This window comes from Telopea speciosissima, chromosome 4 (genome assembly GCF_018873765.1).
Source record: "Telopea speciosissima isolate NSW1024214 ecotype Mountain lineage chromosome 4, Tspe_v1, whole genome shotgun sequence".
NCBI classification, from domain to species: Eukaryota; Viridiplantae; Streptophyta; class Magnoliopsida; order Proteales; family Proteaceae; genus Telopea; species Telopea speciosissima.
Window position 1 is genome coordinate 71,987,327 of NC_057919.1, and position 17,972 is coordinate 72,005,298.

At 39.7% G+C, this 17,972-nt stretch overlaps 1 protein-coding gene and 1 long non-coding RNA gene across 2 annotated transcripts in view; one reads left to right on the plus strand and one right to left on the minus strand.

Moving 5' to 3' along the window:
• Positions 1-613: 613 nt before the first annotated feature.
• The window catches only part of LOC122657407 (protein LEAD-SENSITIVE 1), a 56,738-nt gene continuing 39,379 nt past the window's right edge, over positions 614-17,972 (minus strand). Inside the window, exon 3 of the mRNA XM_043852104.1 lies at positions 614-1,346. Within this exon, the coding sequence (XP_043708039.1) occupies positions 688-1,346 (659 nt within the window). The 3' untranslated portion in view covers positions 614-687. The remainder of the gene's footprint in view (positions 1,347-17,972) is intronic.
• On the plus strand, positions 4,053-4,233 carry LOC122657408. The gene is made up of 2 exons (XR_006332302.1): positions 4,053-4,087; positions 4,138-4,233. It is a non-coding gene; the product is annotated as an uncharacterized LOC122657408 (long non-coding RNA).

Consider the following 17,972-nt stretch of genomic DNA (forward strand, 5'->3'; position numbering starts at 1 on the left):
CTCCTCAAGAATATAATTAATCAATGGAAAAAAAAACTTTCCAAGAACATGGCTGTCACTTACGACCCTCCCCTACTGATGCTTTTACATACGTTCTCATTGGCCCTTGCACTGGCATAGGGACCATGCTCCGTACAAAAAACTCTTTCCCTTAATCAATAGACAGCAACAAAGGAATGGTATGAGGTGGGGCAGAGGGCAATGGGGTCACGAAGGTCGTCAGGTAGCAAACGTGGGTCCGCTTAAAATACTTTAGCTAATTGCCAAAGTTCCACGGCAACAGCTAACCCTGTTACTGGAAATTGATTTTCCCACCGGCAATGTAAGACGTTACACTTGAAATTGAAAGAGATGTAGGGGAGGGCTTACACATAAAGAGAGAGAGAGAGGAGAAATATATTTAAAAATTATAATTGGTTACAATAATAAGTTATCACTTTACAAACAGATTATCCCAAAATAAAATAACGGGCCGTGTATAAAATTATATATCTATTTTTTATTTATTTTTTTTTTGGGGGGGGGGGGGGAATGGTGAGGGTTGTGGAAGGGAGGATGGGGAAGAATATAAAAGCCGCTATATAGCCTTTCCTGCCACCAAATGCCCTTCATTCTGCTAAAGTCAAGAGCAAATCCCAGGCCACATTCGAGAAAGGTATCCCCGCATACACAAACTATGTATAATAGCTACGACTCTTCTCTGGTTACATCTGGCTCATCGAAGCCAGGCCGATCCACAAGCCTTTCCACTGAGAGTTTTACTACATCCCGCCGTATTCCAATATCAGAAACAAACCTGCTAATACAATACATACCACAACCTACGGCTGTCAATCCCACAAAACTGGTAGTCATGAACCGAAGCGGTGAAGCCATGACTGCAGTGGCAGCAGCAAGGAATGATGCTGCCTGCCCACTCCGGCCCACACTAATGTTGGTAATCACTAGCAAACCTGTTTTACAATAGATTGCAAAATCCTCACAGTTGTTCTTGAAAATATGGTAGACACCAAAGCCATTATGGAGGAGATAAGAAGCACAGTGGACGACATCAGCTGGAGGATCGGAAGTAGCAAGTGTGCAAGTCCCTCCTCGAGCTTTGGCAAGAAAGAAAGCTGGTGAGACAGCATACTGGAAAAGGTACAGATCACCACCAGAGAGAAAGCAGTCGATGCAGGAAGAAATGACCCCATCAAGCATTGATTGATCACCACATCTTGGGCAAGGAGTATCTAAAGATGAGGGGGAGGAGCTGAAGATAATGCGGTCCAAGATTGTTCCTGTGCCAACCTCCTGGCCTGCTTTTCGGGTGAAGTGTATTATCCTATCCTCACCAATGTATATTCCTGACAGTTGTTTAACGGCACATAGCTTATCAAAGATGCAGTGATGGTATTGCATAAGAAATACAAATATTCAACTTCGAGATTCATATTCAAATTCAGTGAAGAGAAAAAAAGGAAGATATCAATTTAGGGGGAAAAAAAGGAGGGGGGGGGGTGGGAGAGAGGAAGAAAGTGAATATGGAGCCACAAAAGCAAGCAACATATTGTATATCTTAGGGAGTAGGCTTCCAGCACCAACTGTTCCAGAGCCACTAAAGCATCAATGCATCCACCAAATGGCAGTTCAGTCAGCTCAAACTCTGTGAACATAATGCCCATGTCATATGGATTTTTAGTCCAATCTGATATCACCACATATCATAATATTGCTTCAGAAATTATGTGAATTCTATTTGAAAAATATGGATCAATAGAAACAAAGGGAAAATCCCATAAATGACAGGTAATAGAATTGAGATAGACCACTAAATTTGACAAGTGGAATATCAAAAAGATTTTCCATCTTTATCAGTCGAAGCAATGTTTTTGCTACCAATCCCAAGCCCGGATAAAGTGAGGAGGGTTGGTGTGTAAGGTCGGCAGCCAACCCAAAAAAAACTTTAGCCAAACCCTTTTTACATGGATTCTAGAACCTTATATTTCTTTTTACCTTATGCTAGGGCATCCCTTGTAAGCGACACGCTACACTTTGACCCCGATGTAGTGAACATAGAGCAAGGGTTAGCTAGGGCGTCCCTTGTAAGCAACGCATTGCGTCAGCATCCAGCTGCGGTGACAAGTACGCAAGGGTTCTCGCACCATGGACGAGTGCAGGTAAAGAACTGAATCCAAGGGTTAGATCAGATTAACATCTTGGAAAATAGGATCTTTAATGGGTCAGAGTCTAGAATTGATAGATACTATGAAGAGACGAAGGATTCACATAGCTTGTATTCAAGAGACTAGATGGAAGGGTAAAAAAGCTAAGGAGTTGGATGACATTAAGATTTGGTATATGGGGGATAAAAGTAATAGAAGCGGAGTGAGCATAGTAGTTGATAAAGATTTATAGAATGATGTGGTGGATGTTAAAGAATTGGTGATAGGATTATATCTATCATGCTTGTGTTGGAAAAGGAGATTGTCAATATAACTAACGCTTACGCACCCCAAGTAGGATTGGATGAAAGTGGTAAATTATAATTTTGGGAACACACGGACGGATGAGTGCAAGGTTTTAGTCAAGGAGAGAAGATTATTATAGGAGGTGATCTAAGTGGTCATATTCGAAGAGATCGTCGAAGCTGCGAAGGTATATACAAAGGATATGGTTTTGGAGGAAGGAATGAGGAGGGGGGACATTAGTTTTAGATTTTGATGTGCCTTATGATTGTTGTGAACACATACTTTGAAAAGAGAGAGGAACATTTAGCTACCTTCAAGAGTGGGCATCATTGTAGCCAACCACCCCACATAGATTAGTGGTCGTGGATATGTCTCTTTACGCTGAATAGTAAGAAAGGTGAGCATATTTGCTCTAAGGTAAGGTGGTGGAGCTTCAAAGCAGATATCTTGAAATCATTTACTAATAAGTTGGTCAAACAAGGAAGGTGGGACTTTAGTGGAGACACTAATACTATGTGGAATGAGATGATTACTTGTATTAAGAAGGTTGCTAAAGATGTCCTAGATGAATCGAAAGCAAAACGTCATTCTTCTAGTGAAACTTGGTGGTGGGATGATGAGGTTCAAGCAACCATTAAAGCTAAGAAAGCTAGTTTTAAGACATTGCAAAGTACTGAGGATGTTGAGGATCTAAAAAAGTATACATTTGCCAGAAATGAAGCTAAGAAGACTGGGAAAAGCATGAGCAAAAAAATATGAAGATTTTTATAACAATTTGACCACAAAGGGAAAAACTTATCTATAAGATAACTAAAATGAGGAAAAGGAAGAGTAGAGATTTCGACCGTGTTAGATGCAGCATAGTTGTCATGGCATTGCCATGGCGTCCTGGCGCTGGAGAGGGTTGCATGGCGACCTACGCCACGGCGTCCCTCTTTGATTTCTTCTTCCTGTCTCTCTTTCCCTCTTCGATTTCTTCTTCCCTCTTCAATTTCTTCTTTCCCTCTTCAATTTCTTTCGATTTCTTCTTTCCCTCTTCGATTTCTTTCGATTTCTAAATTTTCTTCTTAAAACTTGAGAAACAATAGAGAAAAAATAAAACATGGCTTGAGTATACATCTATTAACACATTAAAAATAGAGAAAATAAAAAATAAAACATGGTCGACATGCTCGCCATGGTAACGCCATGGTGGGCGACATGTCGATATATCGACGTGACACCCCTCCACCGACTTGGATCGCCGTGACGCCGTGACAACTATGGTTAGATGTATTAAAGTAAAGAATGTATTGTACTAATAAGGGATAAGGACATTAAGGAAAAATAGGAAGATTATTTCTGCAACCTACTAAACGAAGACATTTCGAGTAATATTGTCCTGAAAGGCTGTATTACCTATCATGACACCACATGTCATAGATATATATGAAAAATTAGGGTGTCTGAAGTAAAAAAAGCTTTAAGGAGGATGAAAGTAGGCAAGGCACCAGGTCCAGATGGGTCCCAATAGAAGTATGGAAGAGCTTAGGAATTTTTGGTTTATGGCTAACAAAGTTGTTTAATAAGATTACGAAAACAAGGAAAATGTCAGATGCATGGGAGAAGCATTGTGGTTCCGATTTATAAAAAAAAAGGTAATATTCAGAGCTGCAATAACTATGGAGACATAAAACTAATGAGTCAGACGTAATATTCAGAGTTGCAATAATTATAGAGGCATAAAACTAATGAGTCATACTATGAAATAAGGGAGAGAGTTATTGAAACTCGCCTAAGACAAGGAACTACTATTTAGGAGAACTAATTTGGTTTTATACTAGGAAGATCCACGACGGAAGCTATTTACTTATTTAGGAGACTCGTGGAAAGTATTGCAACAAGGATCTCCAAATGGCTTTTATTGACTCGGAAAAAGCTTATGACAAAGTTCCTAGAGAGTTAATCTGACAAGTACTAAAGAAGATAAGTGTTTCAAGTAAGGATGTGGACAAAGTTAAAGATATATATAATAGTGTGGTGACTAGTGTAAGAACTATGGGGGGTCAAGGTAGTGAATTCCCAATTACAATTGGGTTACAACAAGGATCACCTATTAAGCCCTTATCTATTGCGCTTATCATGGATGATTTAATCAAAGGCATTCAAGATCAGGTTCCTTGGTGTATGCTTTTTGTTGATGATATTGTTTTGGTGGATGAGACAAAAGTAGGGATTAACGCCAAGTTGGAGTTGTGGAGATCAACCTTGGAATCAAAAGGTTTTAAGATAAGTAGAATGAAATGGAGTATATGGTATGTAACTTTAGTTACACTAGGATAGATAATGTGGTGGTGAATAATGGGAGAGCGATCCCGCAAAGCGATTATTTAGGTAGATGGATTCAATCATAAATTATTCCTTTGAAACTGTTAATTATGTAACTCGATTAGAATATTGTAATTGGGATGTCTAATTAGGAATTAGGATGTCTAATTAGGAATTAGGATTCCTTTTTAATTCTGATTCCTAGTAGGATTAGAAATCTATTTATGTACTCTATTGTTACAATAAATAAATAAAGACTTGGAGGGAGCTGCTGAGTATCGACTCTGTCTCTTAGCAGCCCCCCCCCCCCCCTTTCTCTCCCATCTCCTTTATTCTCTTCTTCAATTCTCTGATTTCACAGGGTTAGCTCTGTTACATGGTACCAAAGCATTACCATTAGTCGGTTGTTGATTTTCGGTTCTGGTTTGAAGGTTTTACAAGGTTTCTACTGAAGGGGTGCTGCACCCTATGCTGCATAGTACTTCAGATTAAACCCATAGTTGATGATTTCAATGATAAACTAGGGTTCCACTCTCTACTCTACTACTTACATGGAATGAAGATCAATTGAAGTTCTCTATTGTGATTTCTGATCCAACCAGTGGATCCCTACTATATTTGAAGGCTATCTCAATCGAAGGATCATCTCATTCAACTCACTCCATGCGGTACCCTTTTTAGGGTAAGAATTCATTGTTTTACTACCTATAATTCCTCACAGCATGTCAACTTATTTTTGTGAGGTGTTGGTACCTTATTACCTTATTCAACTTTCATCACTTAACAAAGGCCTATATGGATGGGTCAAGCCTCCCTAAAAGCTGACCATTTCAGAAATGTAAATTTAAGTAAGCTGATCATTTGATTCTTTGATGGGACTATTATTAATGTTTAGATTCAATGTTATGTTTGCAGGTAAAATGTCTTCTGCTAGTGTCAATGAGAGCTATTCAGGGTATCTTAAGTTTGAGAACAAGCTGTGTTTTTGTAGGAAAAAGAGCTGCTGTGAGGATCTCGAATTCGACAGACAACCCAAATTGGCTATATTATAATTGTGCAAACAAAAATAAGGGTGGCTGCAACTTCTTCCAATGGTATAGTACCATTAGTGAACCAGGTCAATTTAGCCTCACCAATGTTCCAACTCCACATCCAGGTCTACCAAATACTGTAGGTGAAATTAATGCAGAAGAACAATAGATGATGGAGCAACAGAGCAGGGATCAACAGAAGGAGGAGGAATTCTGTAGGTTTAAGAATAGAGTGATTGAGCTGGAAAAGTCAAATGCTGCAATGAAGATGTTTTGTCCATTGATGGTTGCTTTGTTTGTCTTGAACTTTGTTGTAATTGTTCTGAAATATGATGGAGTGTATGGGGAAGGGCACTTAATGTTTGGAAAGGGGAGTTTCACCTAATGTTTGGGAATGGGATGTTCAGTAAACATGGTCTTGTTTGGTATTTTGAATGTACAATTTGCTTTCAATGAATGTTTCCGAATTTTAGTGTATAGTACTTGGAATTTTATGGTATTTTGAATGTATTGTTTAAATTCATTAAGTGTAGTATGTTAAGGTTTAAAAGCTTGCAACCCAACTCCAAATGGGTGAAAAGCTTGGTACAAGAGCCAAAGATCCAGCAACAAAAATTAGCAACTCTACTGTTTGGTTTGGTCTCTAGTATATGAACCTTTCAGCAAGAAACAAACCTATCCAGCAAGAAACAAACCTATCCAGCAAGAAACAAGCCTATAAAGCAATGTCCACAGTATAAGTCCCTTTTATGGACGATGAGTAGCAGGTATCGCAGAGCAGATGAGACGTTCCGGTTTCTGGAGAAGATGACTTGCAGGTACCTTGCGTTGGGTTTTTCAGCTCAACGCGGTGGTGGTGGTAGTTCTTCTAGGTCACGATAGGGGAGGAAGATGACTAACAGGTATCTTGCGCTGGATCGGTTACGAGCTCAAAGTCGTGGTCATGGTTCTTCTAGGTCACGATTGGGGAGGAAGATGAGTTGTAGGTGGTGCGCAAAGGGTTCTGATTTGGGATTTTTCCCCAATTTCAAACCCTAAACTCCTAAACGGTTGAAAGGGTTTTGAAACCCAATTGCCAAGGGCAAATTTGTCAGTTCACATCATATTTTTATTGTTATTAGTCATAAACTGATGGAATGGGTGTATGTGTTAACGTTTGTAAACTTCAGGGGGTACGCAGAATTATCCAAAACTAGGGGGTAAAATTATACTTTCGTCAAACCTCAGGGGTGGTATGTGTAAATTAACCCCTATCAGCATCTCAACTTATTTCTGTGAGGTGTTAGTACCTTATTCCCTCATTCAAATTCTGTTCGATCTACCTAGGTCAATCTGACCTGTTGCGATTTGGGTTTTTTAAACCCTAGTTCTGATTTCTGTGAGATTTGGGTTTTGAAACCCTAATTCTGATTCTCTCAAGTGCCGATTGTGACTCTACTATTGCTACTACTACTTTTCTGCTATGTTTGTGATCAATGGCTTTCATGGCTGATCCTAAACCACCAACAGACAATGTCCAAATCCAGATTACTACTATTAAACTCTCTAGAGTATCAAACTACCTCTTATAGGCCCAGGCAGTACAGGCATACATACATACATGCCAAAGGAAAGCTGAAGTAGATTACTGATGATCTTCCTACTACTGATCCAAAAGATCCTACCACGATCACAGCTCATGATGAGTGGATGCGTGAGAACTCTATTATCAAAATATGGTTATGGAATAGTGTTGAACCTGCTATTAGCAGCCCATGTAATGTTTCACACTCTTGTTAAAGATGTCTCGGAAGATTTGCATTAAAGTTTTTCTCAAGAGAAGAATATCTCACGTATGTGTGATCTCTATGAGAAACTTTTCAACTTCAAATAGGGAGATATGACTTTGAATGAATACTTTGCTAGTTACAAAGGTATGGTTGAAGAACTCCAGATACATCAGCCCTTGACTACTACTCTGGAACAGTTGAAGCAAAATAAAAGGCTGGATTTCATGTTGAAAATTTTTTAGCTGATCTACATCCTAATTACCAATTTGTGGAGAGTCAACTTCTCACAAGAGAGAAGGTTCCCTCTCTCAATGAAGTCTTCTCTGGCATCAATCGCCTGGCTAGTCCTTCTAAAATTGACACTACTCCCAAGGATAATTCAGCATTTGTTGCCAATCATGGACGAGGACGTGGGCCAATCCAGAGGTTGAGGCTGTGGACCTAGTGGTCGTGGTACAGGTAGCCAACCTGTTGATAAATCTACTCGACAATGTACTTATTGTGGCAGATCAAATCATACCATTGATACTTGTTGGGCCAAACATGGAAAACATGGGTGGGCCAATAAGTTGGCTACTACAGCCACAACCGATGCTTTACTAAGAAAGCTCCTGATAATTCTACATCTGCTATATCTTCTACAATGTCTCGAGATGATTATAACAAGTTACTCAAAACGCCTTCAACATCTTGAAGCTACATCTGTCACCACCTCTACAACCTCTTTAGCTCATACAGGTAACTCTACATTCCATATCTCTTCTACACCTTGGATTATTGATTCCGGTGCATCCTAATCCTATCATATGATTGGTAAGTCAAATTTGTTTTCCTCTATAAATCAAACTCAAAATTCCTCTCCCGTTATCCTTGCTGATGGATCCTCTTCTCAGGTGACTGGTCATGATACTGTCTCTCATACTTCTTCCATGACTTATTCACCAGTTCTTTATGTCCCCAAATTACCTTTAAATTTTTTATTTGTTAGTCAACTTAATAAATCTCACAATTGTTTTGTTACCTTCTATCCTTCTTATTGTGTTTTTCAGGACCTTCAGACAAGGAAGACGATTGGTGGGGGGCTTGAGCGAGATGAACTATATTACTTGGATGGCACAGGACCATCTACTGCTACCACCACTACTACCGTACCTTCTTTACAGCGGCATTTTCGTCTTGGTCACTTATCCCTATCAAAGCTCCAATTAATGGTTCCTAGTTGCAGATTTGTTCATCTTGAGTGTGAAGCATGCGAACTTGGTAAACATCATCATGCATCTTTCCCTGCTCACAGTGCACCCAGAAGTTCTTTTTTGTTTTTTTAGTCCATTCTGACATTTGGGGACCTTGTCGAGTTCGTAATAGATTAGGAGTTTCTTATTTTGTTAGTTTTGTAGATGATTACTCCCATTTAACTTAGGTTTAATTGTTAAAAGATCAGTCACAATTTCTTACAGTGTTTCAAAACTTTTATCAAGAAATAATAACTCAGTTTGATGTTTCTATTAAGATATTTCGTCATAATAATGCCCTTGAATACACTCAAACTGAGATCTCTGATTTTTGTTTATCTCATGGTATAATTCACCAGACTAGTTGTTCGTACACTCCACAACAAAATGGGGTGGCCGAACGAAAGAATAGACATCTGTTGGAGGTAGCCCAATCTACTATGATTCATATGCATATCCCCAAACGGTTCTGGTATGATGTTGTACTTACTACCTACTATCTTATTAATCGTATGCCTCGTTTGTTTTACACAACAAAATTCCTTTGTCTATTTTATATCCTGATGTGTCTTTGTTTGGGTTACCCCCACGAATTTTTGGTGTTAGTTTTGTTTATACTCTTCATCCTAACATAGATAAGTTGTCTCCTCGTTCGGTTAAACATATCTTTCTAGGATACTCTAGGACACAAATGTTAGACTTATTAGATGTTTTGTTCTAAGGGTATTTGGAAACTGGTTAAGTTCTAGCAGTCTTATTATGTATTTTCTTTCTTTTTCCCTTTTTTACCTTTTACCTCCCTAGGGAGGTGGATGTAATATGTTTATCATTATCAATGAAGTAATATAGCTGTGTGGAGAATACTCTCACACACAATACTTACTACCGAAATATCTCCTCTTCTTCTTCCTTGTCTCCTTCTTCCTCTTCTCTCTTCCTCTTACTTCTTCAATCTCTTCTTCTTCTCTTACTAACAGCCCTAATCTAAAACTCAACTTGGTATCAAAGCATCAGGTTTGAGAGTCGTGTTCAGCTCTTTGTTCCCATTCTTTCTCTTCTCTTTGAAATCCTAGGGCACAAAGGATTTCAAGGAGGAGATTCCTATGTAAAGCTTTGTTGGAAGAGTATGGAATAGGTTCATTATAGCCTATTTAGATGATTGAAGACACTACCTGAGCTGTATTGAAACCTTTTTGAAGATTTGGATCTCACCCAACTTCTGCCAGGAGTTCCGCCAGCTTCAAGTTGCAGGTTCTCACTTCTTCTCTCTCGGCATGTGTTTGGATCTTGGATTGGTCCATTAGAATCGCCCAAGGGCACCTATTATGCTGACTATGCCCCTCCTTGCTGATTGAAGAAGCTATATGAGCATAACCCTTTTTCCGTGGGATCCTCTGTGCTGCCAAGGTAAAGCCGAGAGTGTATAGTTCTTGTTTTTCTTGCATTTGGGCTGCACTATGTTGACTATGTCCCTCCTTGCTGATTGAAGAAGCTATATGAGCATAACCCTTTTTTTGTGGGATCCTCTGTGCTGCAAAGGTAAAGCCAAGAGTGTATAGTTCCTGTTTTTCTTGCATTTGGGCTGCACTATGCTGCTTCCTTGGTTGAGAAATGCTTATGAACAGCCTTTGTGAGGTCTTTGAACTTGTTTAAAGTTGATGTTACTCCTTAGAGAGTTTTATGGTGAAGTGTTATCAAGATTGTTCCTGTTTTTTCTTCCTTGCTGAAACTTGAATATTGTGTGGGTTCTTTTTTGGGTTGAGTGTGTACTCCCCACTTGGTTTGATACCCTAGTTTATGGTCAAGTGCCATTTTCCCTACAACATGGTTGATTTAGAGACCTCAGGGCTTGGTTCGGCTGATTCACAGCCCACTCCAACAGCCCCTCAGTTTGTTTATGAGAACCCACATCCACAGATCTCCATTGTGAAGCTTGAAAACACCAATTACTTGGACTGGTCACATTCAGTGAAGCTTTCCCTTAAGAGCAAAGGGACACTTGGGTACTTTGCAAGTGTTATTAAAGCCCAGAGTCTGGTTCTCCTACCTATGAGAAATGGGAGATAGAAAATTCCACAGTTATGACATGGCTCATCTTCTCCATGAAGCCTAAGATTGGGAGAAGGTTTATGAGAAAAGAAACTACCAAGGCTATTTGGGACAGTATCTTGTAGACTTTTGACAGGGTAGGTGACTCTGCCAAGGTCTATCAACTTCACCAAAAAATTAATTTAATGAGGCAGGGTGACAGGACTATTTCTGCGTACTACAATGCTTATATCAGTCTTCTGAAGTAGTATGACCACTACAGGGATCTTTAATTGACCAATCCAGAGGATGAAGCAAAGGTGCATCGCACCCTTGAAAAGGAGCGTGTCTTCACTTTACTTGGTGGCCTGAACCTTGATTATGAACCAATCAGGTTCCAGATCTTAGGTCGGTCCCCTCTTCCATCTCTTGATGAGGTGTGCAGCTACTTACAAAGTGAGGAGACACGGCATGTTACTATGGAACCAGCTCCAGCATCATCTCTTGAGAGGTTAGCTCTCCATTCTAGTTCTTTCCAGGACACCCGTGGAGGTGGTAGAGGCCAGGGACCTAACCATGGGGAAGACAGAGCAGTTGAGACAGGTGATACTAGTGGAGGTAGCAGAGATAGGTTTAAATGTGATCATTGTGGGTGATCTGGACATACCAAGGATAGGTGTTGGACTCTTCATGGTCGTCCTCCTGGTACACGAGGTGGTGCTCGTGGTGGCCGTAGAGGGGCAGCTTGAGGAGCACATTTTGTTATGACCAAGGCAAATGCTACTCGGGATGACTCCACTTTGGCAGATGCAGTGTTTCGCAGGGTCATGTCAAAGCTGAGCACATGTCCTACACCCACAATGGCTAGCTCCTCTTCATCTTCAGCTTTGCAGGTCTCCACCTCAGCTTCTACTACAGCCCAATCTTGGGTCATTGACTCTGGTGCCACTGACCACATGACTGGTATGTCACATTATTATGATTCCTATATCGTTTGTTCTGGTAAGGATAAGGTTAGGGTAGCTGATGGCTCCCTTTCCTCCATCTCTGGTAAAGGCAGTATCCCTGTTACATCATCCATTTCTTTTACCTTTGTTCCTTATGTCCCTAACCTTACTCTTAATCTTCTATCTTTGAGTCATTTGACTAAATCTCTGAATTGTTGTGTCACCGTTTTTTCTTCTCATTGTCTGTTTCAGGATTTGGTGATAAAGAGGATTATTAGCAGTGGTCGTGAGGAACAAGGACTATATCTTTTTGAACCTTTTTTGCCCACAGCTCAGTCCTGTGTGTGTGGCCGTAATGATAGTAGTTGGATTCTGTTACGTTATGACATCGTCGTCTTGGCCATCCATCTTTTGTTGCAATGAGGAAACAATTACCTCACTTATTTTCTTCTATTGCCTCTTCTCATGTTTTTCAATGTGAACCATGTATGTTTGCCAAACACTGTCGTTCACCTTATCCATATCATGGTAATAGATCCGCTTCTCTTTTTCATATTGTGCATACAGATGTTTGGGGACCTTCCCTTACTAACTATTTATTTGGCTATCGTTACTTTGTTTCCTTTGTGGATGATTTTTCTCGTGCTACTAGGACTGTTCTTATGAAGCATAAAAGTGACGTCTATGATGCATTTAAAAATTTTTATCAGATAATCCTTACTCAGTTTGATACTCGAATCAAAATTGACCGTTCTGATAAGGGGGGGGGAGTACATGTTTGGTGGCCTCCAAACCTTTTTTTACTGACAATGGCATTATCCATCAGCTAGCGTGTGTTGACACACCCTAACAAAATGAGGTAGCTGAGAGGAAAAATCGCCATTTATTGGAGGTCACTCGGAGTCTTCTCTTTGGCATGCATGTTCTTAAGACCTTCTGGTCTGAGGCTCTTCTCACTGCTTCTTTTCTCATAAATCACATGCCTACCAAACTACTTGGTTCCAAATCTCCCTTAGAAACCTTATCTCCAAAGGTTTCTGCTTTCTCTCTTCCTCCCAAAGTCTTTGGCTGTGTTTGTTATGTGCATGTTAACAAATTCCATCGCACTAAACTTGATCCCAAGGCTCTCAAATGTCTCTTTCTTGGGTATTCTTCTACTTCAAAGGCTACAAGTGCTATCATCCTTCTTCTCGTCGGTGTATTCTCTCCAAAAATGCCACCTTCCTTGAATCTGTCCCTTTCTTTGTCCCTTCTCAGCATCCTCTTCAAGGAGAGAATTGTGGAAGTAAACAAGCTGCTGATTTCCTTCATTCTCCTCTACCTATCCCTCTTTTTATGCTTGACATTGGAAAACACAAGACTGTGGATGTGGTTGATACCGATATTAATCAAGTGTGAATACTAAATTAGTTGATACAAAATTGGTTGTTGAAAGTGGTTATGGTAATGAGAAGGATTACCACATTCAGTACAAAAAAGGTGAAAGCTTGAAGAGTAAAAGAAAGAAGTCCTGCCAAGAGTCCTCTTTGGATCCACATCCTGGGATTCATTCTCCTCAATTAGGTGACATCCCTTCCCCTTCATCTGACTTAGACCTTCCTATTGTTGTTAGAAAAGGGAAAAGAGCTTGTACTAATCCTATAGCCAAGTATATTTCCTATGATGCTCTTTCTCCTACAGGTCTTGCCTTTATTGCTGCTCTCTCTACTGCTGCTATTCCCAAGAATGTTACTGATGCTATGTCTGACCCAAAGTGGAGACAAGCTATGTCTAAGGAGATGATGGCTCTTGAGAAGAATGATACTTGGCAATTGGTGGATCTTCCCCGGGGATGTGTCCCAGTTGGATGCAAATGAGTCTACACAATCAAGTATAAATCTGATGGTACTATTGAGAAATACAAAGCAAAGTTGGTGGCCACGGGGTACAGTCAAGTCTATGGAATTGACTATTAAGAGACATTTACTCTAGTGGCCAAGCACAACTCTATAAGAGTTTTTTTTTTTATCATTGGCTGCCAATAAAGATTGGTCATTATATCAGTTAGATGTCAAGAATGCCTTCATGGTGACTTAGAAGAGGAAGTGTACATGCAAACTCCACTAGGTTTCAAAATACCTTCAGCTGAAGGAAAAGTATGTCTTCTCAAGAAGGCACTATATGGTCTCAAACAGTCACCAAAGGCATGGTTTGAGCATTTCCAGCAGGCTATTCTGAAGAATGGGTATTCCCAGAGTCAAGCTAACCACACTCTCTTTACCAAGCGTGGCAATGGTACCATTACAGCTCTTATTGTCTATGTTGATGATATTATGGTAACTGAAGATGATACAACTGAGATAGATAAACTGAAGATGTACCTGGCTCAACAGTTTGAAATCAGAGATCTGGGCCCCCAGAAGTACTTCTTAGGGATTGAAGTATCAAGGTCCCAGAGAGGAATCAACATATGTCATAGGCAGTTTGTCCTTGATTTATTGACAGAGACATGGATGTTAGGCTGCAAACCAGCAAGCTCCCCTATTGAGCAGAACCACAAACTAGGAGAAGAATGTGGTCCCCTCTTGTTGATGCGGGAAAGTACCAGAGGTTAGTGGGGAAGCTTATCTATCTTTCCATAACACGCCCAGATATTTCCTATGTAGTGGGAGTGGTGAGTCAATTTATGCATGCCCCCCAAAAGTGGCCACTTGAATGCTGTATATCGTATTCTTAGATATTTGAAGTCTTCTCCAGGGAAATGATTGTTGTATGCCAAGCATGATCACTTAAGAGTGGAAGGTTTTACTGATGCCGATTGGGCTGGATCCATCACAGACAGGAGATCTATCTCTGGCTATTGTACCTTTGTGGAAAATAATTTGCTTACATGGAGAAGCAAAAAACAGCCTATTATAGCTAGATCTAGTGCAGAGGCAGAATTTAGGCCATAGCTCATGGAGTGTGTGAACTCATATGGTTGAAAAGACTAGTTCATGAATTGGGTATTGATACTGAAGGCCCTATGAGACTCTACTATGATAACAAGGCAACAATCAGTATTGCTCGTAATCCAGTGCAACATGACAGAACCAAGCATGTTGAAGTGGATCGACACTTTATCAAAGAGAAGATAGACTTTGGCTGCATTTGTACTCCCTTTGTGAAGATTGTTTTATCAACTGGTGGACATCTTCACCAAAGGGCTTACCTCCCTTCAGTTTGGTACCCTTTTATGCAAGCTGGGAATGCATGATATTTACTCTCCAGCTTGAGAGGGAGTTTTAAAGTTATTAGATGTTTTGTTCTAAGGGTATTTTGGGAACTGGTTAAGTTCTAGCAGTCCTATTATGTATTTTCTTTATTTTCTTTCTTTTTCCCTTTTTTACCTTTTACCTCCCTAGGGAAGTGGATGTAATATGTTTATCATTATCAATGAAGTAACATAGCTGTGTGGAGAATACTCTCACACACAACACTTTCTACCGAAATATCTCCTCTCCTTGTCTCCTTCTTCCTCTTCTCTCTTCCTCTTACTTCTTCTCTTACTAACAGCCTTGGTTTGAGAACTCGTGAGATCTCGCCAAGTTCCTCGGTTTTTCTCAAAGCCGAGACGAGATGGGTGTCGAAATAAAAAAATACAATATCTTGCCAAGATCTCGGGTCGTGGACATGGTTTCGGGTCTCTGATCATTTTTTTACCCATTTCACTTAACATATATAGGAGGCAATCTAGACAGAACTCGCAAATCTCGGCAAGTTCTGTCAAGAAAGCCTCAAACCCTCTCTTCTACTCTTCTTCTCCTAAAATCTCTCTTCTACTCTTCATTTTTTTCATGGATTGAAAGCTTTGGAGGGTGATGTAGCTGCCAAACTGAAGATTGAACTCCACTTTTGCAAGATTCATCAAGTTTTTTAAGGATTTTTGAAAGGTAAGCCGTTTTCCCTAAATCTATTTTTTTCAAAAAAAAATTGATGAAACCTTGGTAGATTCATGTGATTTTAAGCTATGTTACACAACTTTGGCCGATCTATCACTTGATGGAGTCCCTTTTTTTTTTCGGTTATTAATTTTCTTATTATATTTTCTGAAAAAAAATGAATTTTTTCAAAGAAGAAATTGAAAAAAATAGGATGAATACTTATTGTTTGGATGTGATTTTCATGTATGTTAGACAACTTTGGATGCTCTACAACCTCATGGAGTCTCTTTTTTTTTCACCCATTAAAAAAAATATTTTATTTTTCAGATTTAATAATAATATTATTAAAATATTTAAAAAATATATAAAATTAAGAAAAAATACCTGTTTTTGTTGGAAAATTATGCACAAGATATGTACATAATGTCCAACTTCAAATGGTGTCAAATACATCATTATGTTATAATATTTTATACTTTAAGGTATAATTATTTTTAATAAAAATAAAAATTTTATTTTTAATTAAAAAAAAAATACTAGGGTTAGGAAATAAATAAGAGATAGCTATTTGATTGTTCTAGTAGCTTCGCATTATGTTTAATAGTTATGAATACAATACTTTACTTTAAATCTGTAATAGTTACTAATACATGCTTTTTTATGTAACAGTGTAAAAAAATAAGATATTTCTTACACAATGGGGGATATAGCATGGTACATGGAGTCCCGATGTCCGAGGACAAAAAAAAGTCAAAGTGTAACTATTGTGGAAAGATTATAAATTCTGGAGGAGTAACTAGGTTAAAGCAACATTTGTCTGGTACAGGTAAGGATGTTGCCTCATGCCGAAATGTTCCGAGCCAAGTGAAACTGGCTATGGCACAAAACTTGAGAGAAGTACGAACAAAGAAAGCTGAGAGGGAAAGACAACAAATAGCTTTTGATGAGGCAGTTCTAGAGAGGCCTGGTGTAGAGATCCGTGGAAGAGATCATACTGAATATAGGCCTACACCTGGCGAGTTCGAATCAGAGGCTGAATAGAGAATTTACCAGCAGATTTTGCTAGAGTAGACAAAGTTTGCATTATGAGACTGTGAGAAGATATGAGCAAGCAAGAGGAGCTGGTGGATCTGGCTCAGCTGCACCAGTGCAAGAAACTGAGAGGAGGAGAAGCACTGACACAAGTGAAATCCCACGGCCCCCAGCCCGACCACGAGTACATTCCCCAGATCCCATTTTTGAGCAGGATCCATCTACCTTTAGGCAACAAGATGCCTACCAGCCAACCATCCCGCAAGTATTTGGTGGTAAACAAGAGGAAGCATGGAAAGCCTTTAGCAAGTTCATGCTATACAATGGCATTCCAGTTAATGTAGCACAAGGAACATACTATAATGCATTCCTTAACGCTGTAGGGAGGGCTGGTCCAGGATGGAAGGGGCCTTCACCATATGAGTTATATAATGTATATTTGCCTCAAGAGGTAGAGGATCTGAAAGAGTACATTGAGGGTTTGAAGCCAAGGTGGGACACATATGGGGTTACCCTTATGGCTGATGGTTGGACTGGACCTATTAGACAGTCCATTATAAATTTCATAGTGAGTTGTAATGGGAAGACTGTATTCTTGAAGTCTATCGATGCATCACAGCATGTAAATGATGCATCATACTTATATAAGCTACTAAAGCAAGTGGTGGAGGAAGATATAGGAGCAAAGAACGTTATCCAAATTGTGACGGATAACGGTTCTAATTTTAAAAAGGTTGGAGAGAAGTTGATGAACAAGAAGAGTAAGAGGATACGCCTCTTTTGGACTCCATCTGTAGCACATTCCATTGATTTAATGCTGAAGGACATGGGGAAAAAAGCATTGGTGGCTGGTGTGGTCAATAGGGCAAGGCAAGTGACCAACTTTGTATATAACCATGGTTATGCTTTAGCCATGATGAGGGAAAAATGCAAGGGGGATTTAGTGAGGCCTGGTGTCACTCGATTTGCCACCAATTACATTACATTAAAGAGTTTTCAGACGAAGGTGATAGGTCTGAGGTCTATGCTTGCAAGTGAACAGTGGTTTGGTTGGCATGGTTCTAGGTTAGAAGAAGGGAAGGCAGCACAACAGACCATTGCAAGTGATCAATTCTAGAAGGACTTGCATAAAGTTGTTGCCATATTAGAGCCAGTGGTGGCAGTACTAAAGATGGTTGACACGGAGAAACAGCCTACCTTGCCCCACATATATGCAGCCCTGGAGAAGATGAAGGAAATGGTTCGAGCTGCAATACCCCGAAGTGCTAGGTCAT